This window comes from Falco biarmicus, chromosome 4 (genome assembly GCF_023638135.1).
Source record: "Falco biarmicus isolate bFalBia1 chromosome 4, bFalBia1.pri, whole genome shotgun sequence".
Taxonomy (NCBI): domain Eukaryota; kingdom Metazoa; phylum Chordata; class Aves; order Falconiformes; family Falconidae; genus Falco; species Falco biarmicus.
In genome coordinates this window covers 53,196,832-53,210,073 of record NC_079291.1, presented here as the reverse complement: position 1 = coordinate 53,210,073, position 13,242 = coordinate 53,196,832, and the positions used below count along the sequence as shown (strand labels likewise).

Below are 13,242 nucleotides of genomic sequence, written 5' to 3'. Positions count from 1 at the left end.
TGTTGTGATGCAGATTACATTTCTCACCTTAGCCAGATTGTAGTGCTTTGTAATGTTATTTTTGTGTGTTTTTCTTGTAATCGGCTAACTTCATCCTGTTCTTTTGCTTTCTGTGAAGATGAGAAAGAGTTAAGTTCTGTCATCTTTTCTAGCTGTATTGCTCATAACTGAATTGGGCAGGTTATTTTGCAAGTGTCTTCAACTGGAAAATTACGGAGACTTTCCTTTGCATCCTTCTTACTGAAGAATCAGCAGCCATATTTATAAATGCCCTATCATTCAGGAAGCCCCTCAAAAAATGGCAATATTGGCTATTAAAGGCTTTGCTCACCTTCAAAATAGATATTTGATAGGTTTGCAACCTGAGTGACTAGAAGATTAAAAACTAGTTCTGCTTTACTAATGGTATGCTTGTGTTCCTATTCCTGTGAGGCTGCAAAATACTGACTTTAAATGTTGTTGTTTGTTTGGGATAGCTGTTACTCTCCAAGTTTTGAACTTGGGTATCCTCAATCTGAAAAATCATTTTGTCAATACGATTGGAACGTTTGGGTGATGAATGTGGGTGTAATTCTGCTTGTTAGGTCAGTTTAGGATAAGAGGAATTAAGGTAATATTAAGCATTTTTGAGTTTAAAGAAGGGGGAGAATGTAGAAAGGTGATGTAAATCTCTTCAGAAGAAGTATGTGTTGGAGGTCAGAGCAGGAGAAAAAATAGTAGAGCACTGCATAGTCATAGGTGTACTGACATTACTACCTATATTGCAGTTAATGTCCCTGATACACTGAAAGAAAACCTTCACATTCCATTCTCCCAAATCCAGTAAATACTGAAGTTGGGTTGTTGGATTTTGTTGCAGTCCTTTTTTAACAAGGGTCTCAATATGGAAAATAGTTGCTGTATAAAATTATTAGACCAAATTACCTGAAAAATTGTATGTATCTAAATCTGAGCTTTCTCCAGATTAAATAGGCTTGATTTCCAGATTTTTATAATGATTCCTCCTGCCTTGTGCTTAGAAGATTGTTTTTATTACGGTCTTTTTCCGGTTGGAAGATCACAAGAGGGCAGTGTGCTTCTCAGAGTAACTTGTAACCTTGTTTGTAATTCCCTTCCTATTCAAGATGCACAGCACCCGTATATTGTACGGTAACTCACACTTTCCCAGGGTTCAGGAACTGATGTTCCCAGCAGTGTGAAATGTGTGATGTGTATGTAACTGCCTTCATTTAAGATATTTTGTGGTTTTCAACGCAAGCAGCCAAATGATGCAGTTTGGATCTGGCCTTACCTTTTGTGAAGACTCATCATGAATTTTTGGACAAATTATTCTAGCCTATCTTTTTCTAATGTTACAACTGAAAAAAAATAATCTGTACAGCAGATTTATCTTTGTGTTTATGTCACAGATCAAACCATTTTTATTGGTCTGTCCTTGCACCCGTTCTAGTGAGGGACACGAGTGAGCCTGGCTGCATGATTCTTTTTTTGTTCTTTGTTAGCAAACCAGAACACTTACAGTATCTGGTTCTTAGGACTCTGCCTTTAGTTCTGTTAACTAATAATAAAGCCTGCACATGTGAAAATGTGTGGGTTGTTTGTGGTGGTTTGTTTTTTTTAATTCACTGTACGAAAAGCAAGCTACTGATACTAGGACTTAAATTTCAGTAGAAAGTTTAATCCCATTTTAGAGCATGTCTTTGCAGTCTTAGCAGTGCCGTTCTAAGTTCTGGGGAGTGATGTCGAACTGCTGCTTCTCTGACTGTTGCTCTTCAGCTAGACTCAGAAAAGCAGCCTGTAACATTTTCTTTTGGCACTTTACAGCAAAGCTGCTTTGGACCTTAAGGCTAAAGAGGAACCTGTAGCTAAGGCTTAGTCTTCCTTTCAAAACATAGTGAAATACCTTGTGTTCAAGAACTGTTCAAAGATGGATGAGAATCTTCACTTAAAAAAAAAAAGAAAGAAAAAAACCCAAACCAGAACAAACCCAAAACTCAACAAAAAAGACCCCACCTCTACAAAACCATAGGAACTGGTTTACGTCTCTGGCCTGTTGTACTCTAGCATCCTGTGAAAGGAAGAGCCTTATACAATATACCATGTCTTCATGTTACGGAATTTTCTACAGAAAAAAGTGTGAAGCAATAGTTTATCTAAGAAAAAGGCTGCTCTTTAGTTTTTCTGCTTTTTCACCTACAGATAATACTGCTTTTGGCAGCAAACTTCCAAACACAAGCTGTAAACTTTATGACAACTTCGAAGGATGTCTGCTTTCTCCCAGTTGCTTTTTTGGGCAAAATGCGTGCTGCTTTTTTTTTTTTTTTTTTTTTAAGCAGTTGTTGGAGAAACCTGTACTGGGCTGATTAAACTAATGGGATGGAAATCATTAGCAGTAGGCATTGTGTGCTGTCTCCATCTTGACCTGATGTATGGTCTTGTCTGTTGTGCATGATGAAGCTCCTTATTACATAGTATGGATCATTTTTATATACTGTAGGTCATGTGTATATATATACATATATATATATGTTATAGACACCCCCTCACACACACTCTACAGTATGGTGTACATATCAAGTGCTCTTAAAGCTGAGCAGCAGAGAATGTAACTGCCCCTGTTTACATCCTAGTAAGGAGTTTGCTGCCATTCTGTATCTGTACTGTTGGGTCATTGCACAACTAATTTCAGTTAAACCTGACTCCTAATGCAAATATTTTGTTAATCATCACAGAGCCTTTATATTATTTGGTCTTCCTGTAGCTGCAGAGGTGTTTTATGGAGAACTTAGTAGTAGTAGCAACTTGTTTATGAAGATGAAGGATTTAGGTCTGCCTATAGCCCATTAACAGACTGAGCTGCAGTTGTCATAATCTCAGAGCTGTTGGCCTTTTATTTCGAAGCTTACCCTTTAAGAAAAGGGATTGACTTTATAGGATCACTACTGATTTCTGAAGTATTGACTTGATCATTGCATCAGGATCTGCATAACAGCACATCCTTCTCCTGTCTGGATTTATCTTTGTTTTCTCATCCTATGAAAATTATATTGAAGGGTCTTATCCTTTTACTGTGTTTCATAAGGGTTACATTCTTCTTTTTTTGTTTGTTTTTACTACAATCCAGCATCTCCAGTTTTCAATATAATGTGAAATATTTGAATTTCCTCCTGTGGAAGTACGTTGATGTTACCATCTATTGAGAAAGACCTGTAATCTTAATTGTTGCAGTGATTAGTCATCAATTACCACCATTTTAGTCTGAAAAGTATAGAGGAAGATCAGAACCTTTTAGTATATGAAGCTTTTTCATAAAAAGGACAGTGTTGGACCTTATCCCTGAACTGGAGCCCATCAAAATAAATTAATACAATTTTTAAAAATCCAGTTTTGTTGAAGTCTTATTTTAGCCATTGTTTAGGCTGGGCTTCTACTGTGAGAGACGCAAGTTTTTTTTAGTAACTGTGGGAATAGCCCTATCAGTACATGCTCACAGAAGAAACAGTTGAATCAGAAGGAAACAAGCTTTCAGAATTTGTGCATCTGAATTCTGTGAGTACAGATATGAATCTACTGGGCTTTTATCTGTGAACCAACTTTATGGTTGAATCTGTTCTATGCTTTTTTTTTTTTTTTTTGCCTTGGGTTGGGGAGGATTCTGAGGTGTAGCAGGAATAGAAACACTTGAATTAAAAAAAAAAAAAGCAACCATAAAACCAACAACAAAAATGTTGCACATTTGGTTTGTGTATGTGCAAAAAATGGCATTTGTGTTTGCAAGAGTTTGCTCCCAGCTGCTGCAAGGTAAGTAACTGTGCATCATGTATTCCCAGTTTTTGAGAACTATTTTACCATTCTTTATGATGTAATTTACCAACATGCAAAGTATTGTTACTTTGACAGCCTGCTTTTGTTAGGGGTGATTAATATATTTTGAGTAGAATGTTGTGCTCGTTACCATTTGTAAACAGTCTCTACAGGTTGCTAACTTAATATTTGAAATGGTTGAAAAGAGAAAAATAATATAGTGAAAAGTTATGCTTTGTAATTTCAGAAAACACATCTGAATGTAATGCAAGAACAATTTGATTTCTTCTCCAGGATGATGAGAATCTGCATTTCCTTGACTCTTGTCTATTTTTATACAGCTTTTCATAAGAACCCATTCTGCCAAAGTTGAAGAATCTTTAGAAAGGTTATTTGATGGTGTGTAATACTTTCAGAAGGGCCCAGGGCTGGAATATTAAAGGCATTCTCTATATACCATTAATATTCCAACACTGCATTTGACAACATTTTGATTCTGAAGAGAGTGCATGAGTTCAAGGTCAGAGAGATTGACTTGTGCTGTTCATTATAACCAATTATTGTGTGACAAATGAGTTTGAGATCAGGCTGAAAATTCTGTGAGAAAAATCAATAGTTCTAATCAGGGCCTTTCAGGTCATTTACCACCCTACCTTTTGTTACTTTGTCAGAAAAAAGCAAGATAAAACCTGTGTGACAGTGGGTTGCCTCCATATTGTTACCTTCCATTTGAAACATATTTTGATATCTTGAATTATATTAATAGTTTAATTGGTTTTAGAAACTTCTAAATGAGTTCCAATTTGTAAAATTGCTTTTTTTAATTTTTAGTATTCTGATCAGATTTCACAACTGGTATTAAAGCTTTTCTGTCTAGGAAGTGGTATATCTTAAGTCCTAAACCAGATAGGAGCTGTTTGTCTGTAATGAATAGCAAATAAACCTTACCAGCAGATCTGCTCCACTAATAGCCTTAGTTTGGTATCAGGGATAATTTAAAAAGCTTTTCAGAGAGTTATAGCTTCACAACATCTGAAACAACAATTTAGTGTTGTTTTGACCAAGCTGGGTAGTTGTTGAGAATTCTATAAATTCATTTGTGTTTTCCTTTGTAGTATCCAGATGAAGATGAAGAAACTAGATTGTATCGTTTGAAGATAGAAGAGCAGAAGCGCCTAAGAGAAGAAATTCTGAAACAAAAGGAGCTGAGACGGCAGCAGCAGGCTGGTGCTAGAAAGAGAGAACTGCTCGAAAGACTTGCGCAGCAGCAGCAGCAGCAACCTTCTACGCAACAGTCCTACATGCAGCAGGAGGATGACTCCTCTGACTTTCCTGCCAACGGCAGCCCTTACATACCCCACTCCGGCTTACAAACCAGGCAAAATGTGAAAAACAGACTCCTTGTTAAAAAGCAAGATACAGTAGTTCCAAATTTCCAACCCAAACCCACAGATTTCCCACAGGTTGGGGCAAACGTGCAGTATCAAGGACAGCAGATGAAGCCAGTGAAGCAGCTGAGGCAGACTAGAACAGTCCCTCCGAGTCAGCCTCAGGCTCCGCAGAAAGTATTGCAGACAAAACCTGCTGCAGCGTCGCTGCCCATGACACAGACTGCTCGAGTGGCTTCGGTACAAGCAAGGCCCCAGGAACTGAAACCTGGCGTGAAAAGGACTGTCATGCAGCGGACAAACAGTGGTAGTGGAGATGGGCCCCATGTCGGCAGCAAAGTCAGGGTGATTAAGTTGTCAGGAGGGGTAAGTTTCCAAGGCTCATCTCATGTGTGTGTGTTGTCATGGTTTGGTTTTGTGTGTTTCATTCTGTGTAATCCCAAAATAAAAAATGGGCTGGAGCTGATGAGGGAAGCAGCAGGTTTAGCAGACCTAATAGTCCATATTTTATATTTTCAGACCTGTAAGTTATTAGCGGTTATTCAGGAGTTAATATTTCCTGTAATGCTTTACTGCCAGGCAGCTATCACTGAAACCACTTTGAAATAATACTCCTTTCTTTGAAGTCATAACTCGGGTCTGAAAGACTCCTCAACTGAGCTCCCTTTGCTTAAGGTTGGTAGGTCTGATAACTGGTCAGAGAAGAGGATTTGGCTGGCTGTTTTCAAGGTTCGGTTAAGAGCTATGTTTTGCTTATTTGGTAGTTGAAGCCACCTGATCCAGTTTTTCCAGTGCTGGTGTTGGTGTGGTTTCCTTACTCAAGGGAAGTTTGCTTTTATTTTCTTGGGAAGTGTGTTGTGAAACTGATTTAAGCAGTATATTGGAGAGGGATGTTTTCTGTTAGAGGCTGGGTTTAAAATGTTACCATGTCACTTCTGCATCTAAATGAGATTTCCTTATCTTTTGATAAGGGGTCTATTATTTGCAGCGTGTCCCCTGAGCACTGATGTTGTAGAGGACTCACAATGCTGGTCTTGATGGCAGTGTGCATATTTAAGATCTGGGGCTTTGGTTAGAAAGTATCTCAAGCAAATTTCTTGTGTCTTAATGAAAAGACAAGTTAATTTGTTAGGGCTCTAAAGAAACCAAGATGAGGGGGCATAGCAAGGTTGTGTTATCAGTGTAAAGTCTGTCCTCGGGTTTGTGCAGAGGAGGAAAGAAGGATGTGATGTGGTTTAAAGATGTGCTACATTGGAGGTACGTTTTTTTGGAAGAATGCTTCTCAAATTATTTGGAGCATTAATTAGGGAAACTTGCAGAACTTCTGTAATCTGTAACGAAGTGAACAGGGACTGAACAAGGCCTTGGAGGCTAGGTTTTACTCCATAGAAGGGGGGGGGGGAAGTTGAAATGCTAAAATCTTAACTACTTTTTATAAATGTTTTTCTGCAGCTCATAAAACTTAAATACACTGAAAATTGTGAACTGCATAATGACTGTGTGGTCTTTCAAAATATTAACGTAAAGGGCTGCTTTGACTACATAGGGCTGACAACAGCCTGACCTGGAGGATTGCTAATTCCTCAGACATGGTAACTTAAATACAGAAGAAAATACAGGAAGCTGAAAGAAATGGGTTCTGTTGGGATGAAAATATTTGTATATAAGTATGTCTGCAGGAATCCCAGTGGCCTGCAAGAGGTATGACAGGTTTGTTATTCATGAATAATTGAATAAAGCAGTCATGCACAACTTCTTTTATTATGTGGTGAAACAAAACAATGCAAGTCACCACTGTGTACAGCTCTTCATAACAAACAGCTATCAGTGCCCACAGTAGCATTCACAATGGAATAGTTTTTATTGTAATGCTCTATTTCAGAAAACCATAAATGATTTGTTTCAGATAAGTCTCATGGTAAGCAAGAGCAATTAGCTTCATTAAATGCATGTGTAACCCCTCTTCCATTGTATGCAGAAGCAGATTTGCTGTGTCCTTAACTTTCAGATACTGAGGTTTTAGCAAGGTAAAGCAGGTTCTTTACATGTAGCCTTTGTTATTTTTTTTTTTCATATTGCCATAGACGTTGTAAGTTTTCCTTCCAGCTATAGAAGAAAAAAGTGAGCATTGCAATTAGCTGTTTAACACTAGTCAAGAAATTTTTGATCAGCCAGTGACAAAGCTGGATCTATGACTGTTTCTTTGACCACACGAAAAAAAAAATTGAGTGACAGGGGGGCCAATCTTGTCTGTTTTGACAGGATTTTAAAGAATTAAAAGCTGTTTGGACTCTGAATACTCTAAAGATCACAGATCGCATCTAGTTTCCACTTCTAGTATTTAGTCCTGCCACATGCTTCAGCTATTTTTGCAACTTTTGCCTCAATACTAAATATAAGGCAACCAAGTCTCATTTTTCCTAGCCATTTTCCTTAATAGTGCTTCCTCTAATTCCCTGCCTTTTTCCAAAGGGATGGCTGGTATCTCTTATCTGTATGCACTGACTTGATCCTGCAGTTAAGCAGCCCTGCCATTTCTCTCAGTCTAATCACTTGCACCCTTTTTCCTTCCTAGAGCTTTTTTTGTGCAGAGATGTTTTGAATACCCATGTATGAGTGAGGTGGCTTGTGATTAGGCAGAATGCAGGTTCCTTTGCTGAAGCCGTCTTGCTTCATGTTGGTAAAGGCTTGGGAAGTCCCTTGTCTCTCAGCCTGCCAGCTGTGGTACAGCGTGATAGTAGAGCTGTTGGTTGAGGCAGTTGATGAAGCTAGAACCTGTCCTAACTCTGTCTAGACCACATTGACCAAAACCAGGAGTTGGTAGCAAGGACTGTTAGATATTTAGTAGGACCATCCGTAGAACCAGGATTAGATGGTGATGTGTTGCTAGTGATGTTTTTTGTTTTAACACTTAAGATGTGCTTTGTGTATTGGTGAGATTGAAGAAATACTGTTAGAAGAGAATGGCTTCTTCTCCTGAGAGCAGTAGCTTTCCCAGGCTAAGCTGCTGACTATTTATTTGTGTTGCTGTGCACTGCCGTACTACTGAGAATCTCTGACCTCTGGGTAGTAGTAGTATCCATTGTTACTTAAGGAGATAAAATGGCCTTTCATCAGTTTCCACAAAACTCTCTTTTGCGAGGATTTTGTTTTTGAAGTATTTTTATGGAATTGTAAGAATTACGAATTAAATTCCAGTACATATTTTGTCTAGTTTGCCTAATGCATAAGATGCCTTAATTTATGGCTTCTGATACTTAAAGAGGAGGGAAGTAGAAAGTGATTCAGCAATTCCTGTGTGTCGGACTAAGTCTGCCTATGACACATTAGGTACTGTCATTAATTATTTTATCTGTTGAGGCTTTTTTTAAACAAACCCCACCCCATGTCTGGCGCGCGCCCCCCCCCCCCCCCCCCCCCCCCATCCCTTTCTAATACTCCTGTAATTTATGCAGGAATGGCAGTAACAATGAATAGTTTTCCATTTTAATTACTCCTTTAAATATCATGTTCCTGCAAAACAGGGCAGTGTTTAACAAATGAACTTCAATTTTTGTTTTTATGTTGGTTTTAGTTGTTGGTTGTTTTTTTCATGGAGACCCAAATATCTTTTGATGGATCCAATGTGTTTTATGGTTTGTGACATGTCTTCAGAGTTGTCCTTTCCAGATAATTTGCCAAGTATTCATATTAGTATATTTTACTAAGAAAACATCAGAGATTTGCCTGACTTGGTGAGGAGCCTGAAGTCAATCCTGAAGATACTCGTAAGAATAAACCCGATGAGATTGTAAAATATAGGGAAGAAGCACCCTAATATATCCCTTAAAAATATGATCATAAAATTATAGAAAATAGGAGTGAAAGGACTGTAGAAATAATTTATTCTGTCCTGAAGGGTGGATGAACTCATAGAATTCCTGACAGATTTGTCTACCCTTCTTCTGAGATCCTATTATTGGAGATTTCTTTGGCCATCTGTTTTAGTGTCTAACATGTACGTTTAGGAGAATTTTCCTAGTGACTAAACCACATTTCCTTGCTGCAATTTTTAATCTATGACTATTTGTATTATACTTTGAGAGGTGGAAAAATTTATATCCTACTTTGTGGCTGTCTTGCTTTTTTAAAGGTCTCTTAACTGTTTGAGTGCTAATGTCCTTCACTCCCTCCTAATGGGGCATGTTTTGTAACACCTTCTAACACCTGTTTGTGGTGGTCGTCTTTGGACTCTCTGTGATCAGTCTGTCCATAAATAGTTCTAGTAGCAAGTGCAATTGAATTTCTTAAGTCAACATACTAGAAGTGGTTTTAGTCCTGGAAGAACAGGTTTGTACCAGCTACAACCTTACATATCTTTTAAGATCGTATGAAATATGTGCTGAACGTGTTTTACATTTAGTTGGGGGTTCTGTGGGAATTGGTAGTATCTTAAAATTTCTGTATCATTCAGTCATCTTATATTGTTGGGTGATTTCTCTCTAGCCAGAAAACAGCCTGCCATGCTCAAAGAGATGTGTGTCTGTCCCAACAGCCTGAAAATGCTCGTTCTTACGCTGCACCAAGAACACACCAATCTTTGTCTCTGTGGAAAGCTGCACAAGGAGCTCTTTTCATAAATACATTATATATATGTATACAAATACATAAAAATCTCAGTGTTCCCTGTTGCATTAGAAGCAGTATCTTATTAGCAATCATGATTCCTGAAACTGAAATGTTTCATCTGAAAAGCTTGAAGAAAGACCTGGCAAGTTCCTCTGTTTGAAAAACCTGTCACAGAGAATGTCCTTGCATTGTAAAAAGAGAATTGGAATGGAAGATAGGCGATTTTATTCGTATTTAGAGTAACCGAGAAGTGTAAGAGATTAATATGGAGTTCTAAATATGGAAAGATACTGATTGAGATGATTCTTGTTTGATAATGTAAGGTTGATGACCTTATCAACCAACTTCGCTTAATGTTTGTACTTGTTTCTACTTGCATGTGTATGTTCAAGTTTAATTAAAAATATTTGACTTGAAAGATCTATAGCGCCTTTCATCTAACTATGTCAGCAGTTACAAACACTAAGATTTTTGGCATTTGCCTGACAAGTTCTTGAGGGAGCCCTTTACCCAGCTCTGCAATGCTACCAGCTGTGAGAAACAACGCAGGAGCTCTTGCCATGTACAGTTCTATTACTTTTTAAGAAGCAGGAGAATGGCATTGTGGCTTGTTTGTATCCCACTATTTGAAGGAGGCATGGTTAATGTCCATATTCCATCAGCAGTGGACTGAAGATGCTGCAGAAACCATGGTATCCGAACACCCAGGTAGCATGTTTGTCATTTAGTATCAAAATGGGTAAGACCTTCGAATGTAAAAGCAGTACTAATGTAAATGCTGTTGAAAAAGGACTCTGCCTGCCACAACCTGCAAGATTTCACTCTGGAAATATTTCACAAATGGATATTAATTTCTTAGTTCCACCTAAAAAAAACCCCAACAACCAAAAAAACAAGTCAGGGAGCCCTGTGGTATTCTGGGTATGAAAAAGGCATGGTATTTTCCTGAAACATTTGAGAATGAGCAATAAACCCCGTCCTTCCAGACCTTCGGTGAGGATGGTCCCTATAGAGATGAATATTTCATGGCTTGGGGGTGCTGAGGCAGGCTGTGCTGTACTGTTTGGGGCATATATGGTTACTGGGAAAATCAAATACAAGGGCATGTGTGGAACCACTTAGCAATTACAGGGACTTGAGGTGATGACCAGACCAGGTGCAGATAGTACTTTTTGTGGGTTTGTAATAAAATCCTTGAAAGGGGGAAGAGATATCTACGTAAATTGAATTAAACTTTGCTGTGGATAACTTGGAACTAAATTGCAATAAAGTATTTCCCATTGTAAACTGCAGAACAAGTTTCTCCTTTTCCTCAGGAGACTTTTAAATTGTGCGTTGAAGAGTGCTGCTTCCTCCTGAACACCCTGAAAGCAAGGCTTTTGATATTGCTTGTCGCTCTTGTTAAGTCTCAAAGGAGAGTTTTTCTGCCATTGTGTTACAGTGCAAAATTCATATTGCTATGATGTTGGTGTTATGGAGTATCTAGTAGCCCAGTTTCCTGATAGGAAATAACTAAAGGCAACCACTGAAGTGCATTACAGAGAGGAGGTTTACAAATTAGTGAAAACTAATTGAATAAAATCTCTCTTAACTTGGGGGGGGGGGGGGGAGCATGCCTATTTGTCCAATTTGAATTTACTATTTCGAGAAGTCATCGATGTCTTTGTTAAATGGTATTTCAGGCTTGACCATTTGGAGTAGACCTGTAGTACAGAGGTGTGGCTGGGAGCATCCTGACAATCTAAGTGGTTGGGAAGAGGGGTAATGTGGGTTGTCAGTGTCAAGGCTGTACAAAGAGTTTAGGACAATGTACCAGAGGGATCTGACATGCCATTAGTTTTAAGCTTCAAGGAACATGAAAAACTAGACATGATGCAAGAAGGGAAGCTCCAGTTACACCGGTTTCTGATACCCAGTACTGGCTTTCTGTGCCATAGGTGGTGTCCAGCTGGGAAGTGCTCCTTCAGGAGCTGTGGGCTGTCAGAAATTGTGAATTGCTGATATTTTCCAACAGGAGCTTTTTCCTCTTGGCGATTTTTCTGCATGTCTAGTCTTCACTAAAATTCCCTGTACAAAAATTATCTCAGACTGGCAACTGAAAAGGGAACCGGGAACCTTTGCTCACAAACATGTTTATTGACATGTACATGATGTATTTTGCAGACAGCAATGTAAGAATGAAGGCACTTCTGAGAGTATTATGCATATCCAGTCCAGAACCTTGATTTTGCTGTAGCTTTGACACATAATTTATACTTTTTTCATAATGAACTGGTGGGGTGGTTGTACTGGAAAAACCCAGTTGTCATTCGACATCTGATCAGTTGTGTTTCTGTCACTTCTGATGAAACTTCAGTGTAGCGTGGGTATGGCTGGGATCCTCTAATGTCTCTTTGGCCAGTCCTTCTCCATGCCTTAGCTCTCCTCTCAGGCAGAGGAGGAGATACTTCAGGTAAGACTTCTGTTAGTACATGAGATTAAATGGAATTAGCTGCTTTTTCTCAAGGCATTTTCTTCTTGCTGTTCTGACTTTTCATGCATCATTAGGCAGAGAAGATAGTCATCACAACAACGCTTGGTTGAAGCTGTTTAGCAGTGTCTTTATCACAGGAAGGGAACTGTTTCTGCGTTGTACTTACTTATTGCTTAGTTTGGGTGCCCTTGGTTGGCCCATGCAAAAGTTTTAGGCTGGGAAAAACAACCCATAATTCATTGGCCAGCACCAGAAGTGTCTTTTTTCTGGATGAATGGGGAATGCTTTGGTGGTTCTACCACTTCTGTAGTCTGATGCAGCTTATTTCTGTGTGTACCTGCAGTCAAAACTAGACCATTAGTATGTCTTAAACCAGTTGTTAATCATGAGTTGTCTGTTACTAGAGTTGTGTATTCTAGCTTGGCTGGAGAGCAGAGGCTTTTAAGTACTGCTATTCTTGAACTTTAAAAAAAGACTTTTAAAGGTTTTAGAAGGCCTTTAAAGAAAGGTCTCCGGGTGTTTGTGTTTCTCATTGGCATTTGACAGATTGAAAACAGATCTTTAACTGTTCAGAAACAGTGCTTGGTCGTGTCACTTGGTTGTGGGATATTTGGCAAGTGATGAGGCTTCCTATTCCCAGGTCCCCCGTCTGTCAACTGACCATATCAAAGTGGTAAAGCATTTGGAGCACCAGTCAAAGGGAAACAGCTAATTTTTAGGGGTTTGCCTTTAATACACGTTGCTGAGAATTGTAGCGAGAAAATACTTGTGTGTATTATATGATAATCTTTTTCGCTCTGTGGTTTTTGCTTTACTGTTTTGGTTTTTTTCTTTGTTATGTGGGGATCACAGCTGTCTGTAGATGTCTGTCTTCAGGCACAGTATCGGTTAAAATACAAGTGTACATACAAAAACCTGTGCAACTGATGAGTAGTAATTTCTGTTGTCCTTGAAGTGAAGATGAATTTA

General features: G+C 38.7%; 1 protein-coding gene across 6 annotated transcripts in view; it reads left to right on the top strand.

Annotated features, from left to right (window-relative positions):
- The window catches only part of RBM33 (RNA binding motif protein 33), a 105,682-nt gene that overhangs the window by 65,652 nt on the left and 26,788 nt on the right, over positions 1-13,242 (top strand). For 5 of the 6 annotated variants that reach the window (XM_056338534.1, XM_056338530.1, XM_056338529.1 and 2 more), the window contains exon 15: positions 4,920-5,558. In XM_056338534.1, coding sequence (XP_056194509.1) covers positions 4,920-5,558 — 639 coding nt within the window. Of the gene's footprint in view, positions 1-4,919; positions 5,559-9,677; positions 10,223-13,242 lie in introns of those variants that run through there. The other variant, XM_056338535.1, reaches the window with a different exon arrangement.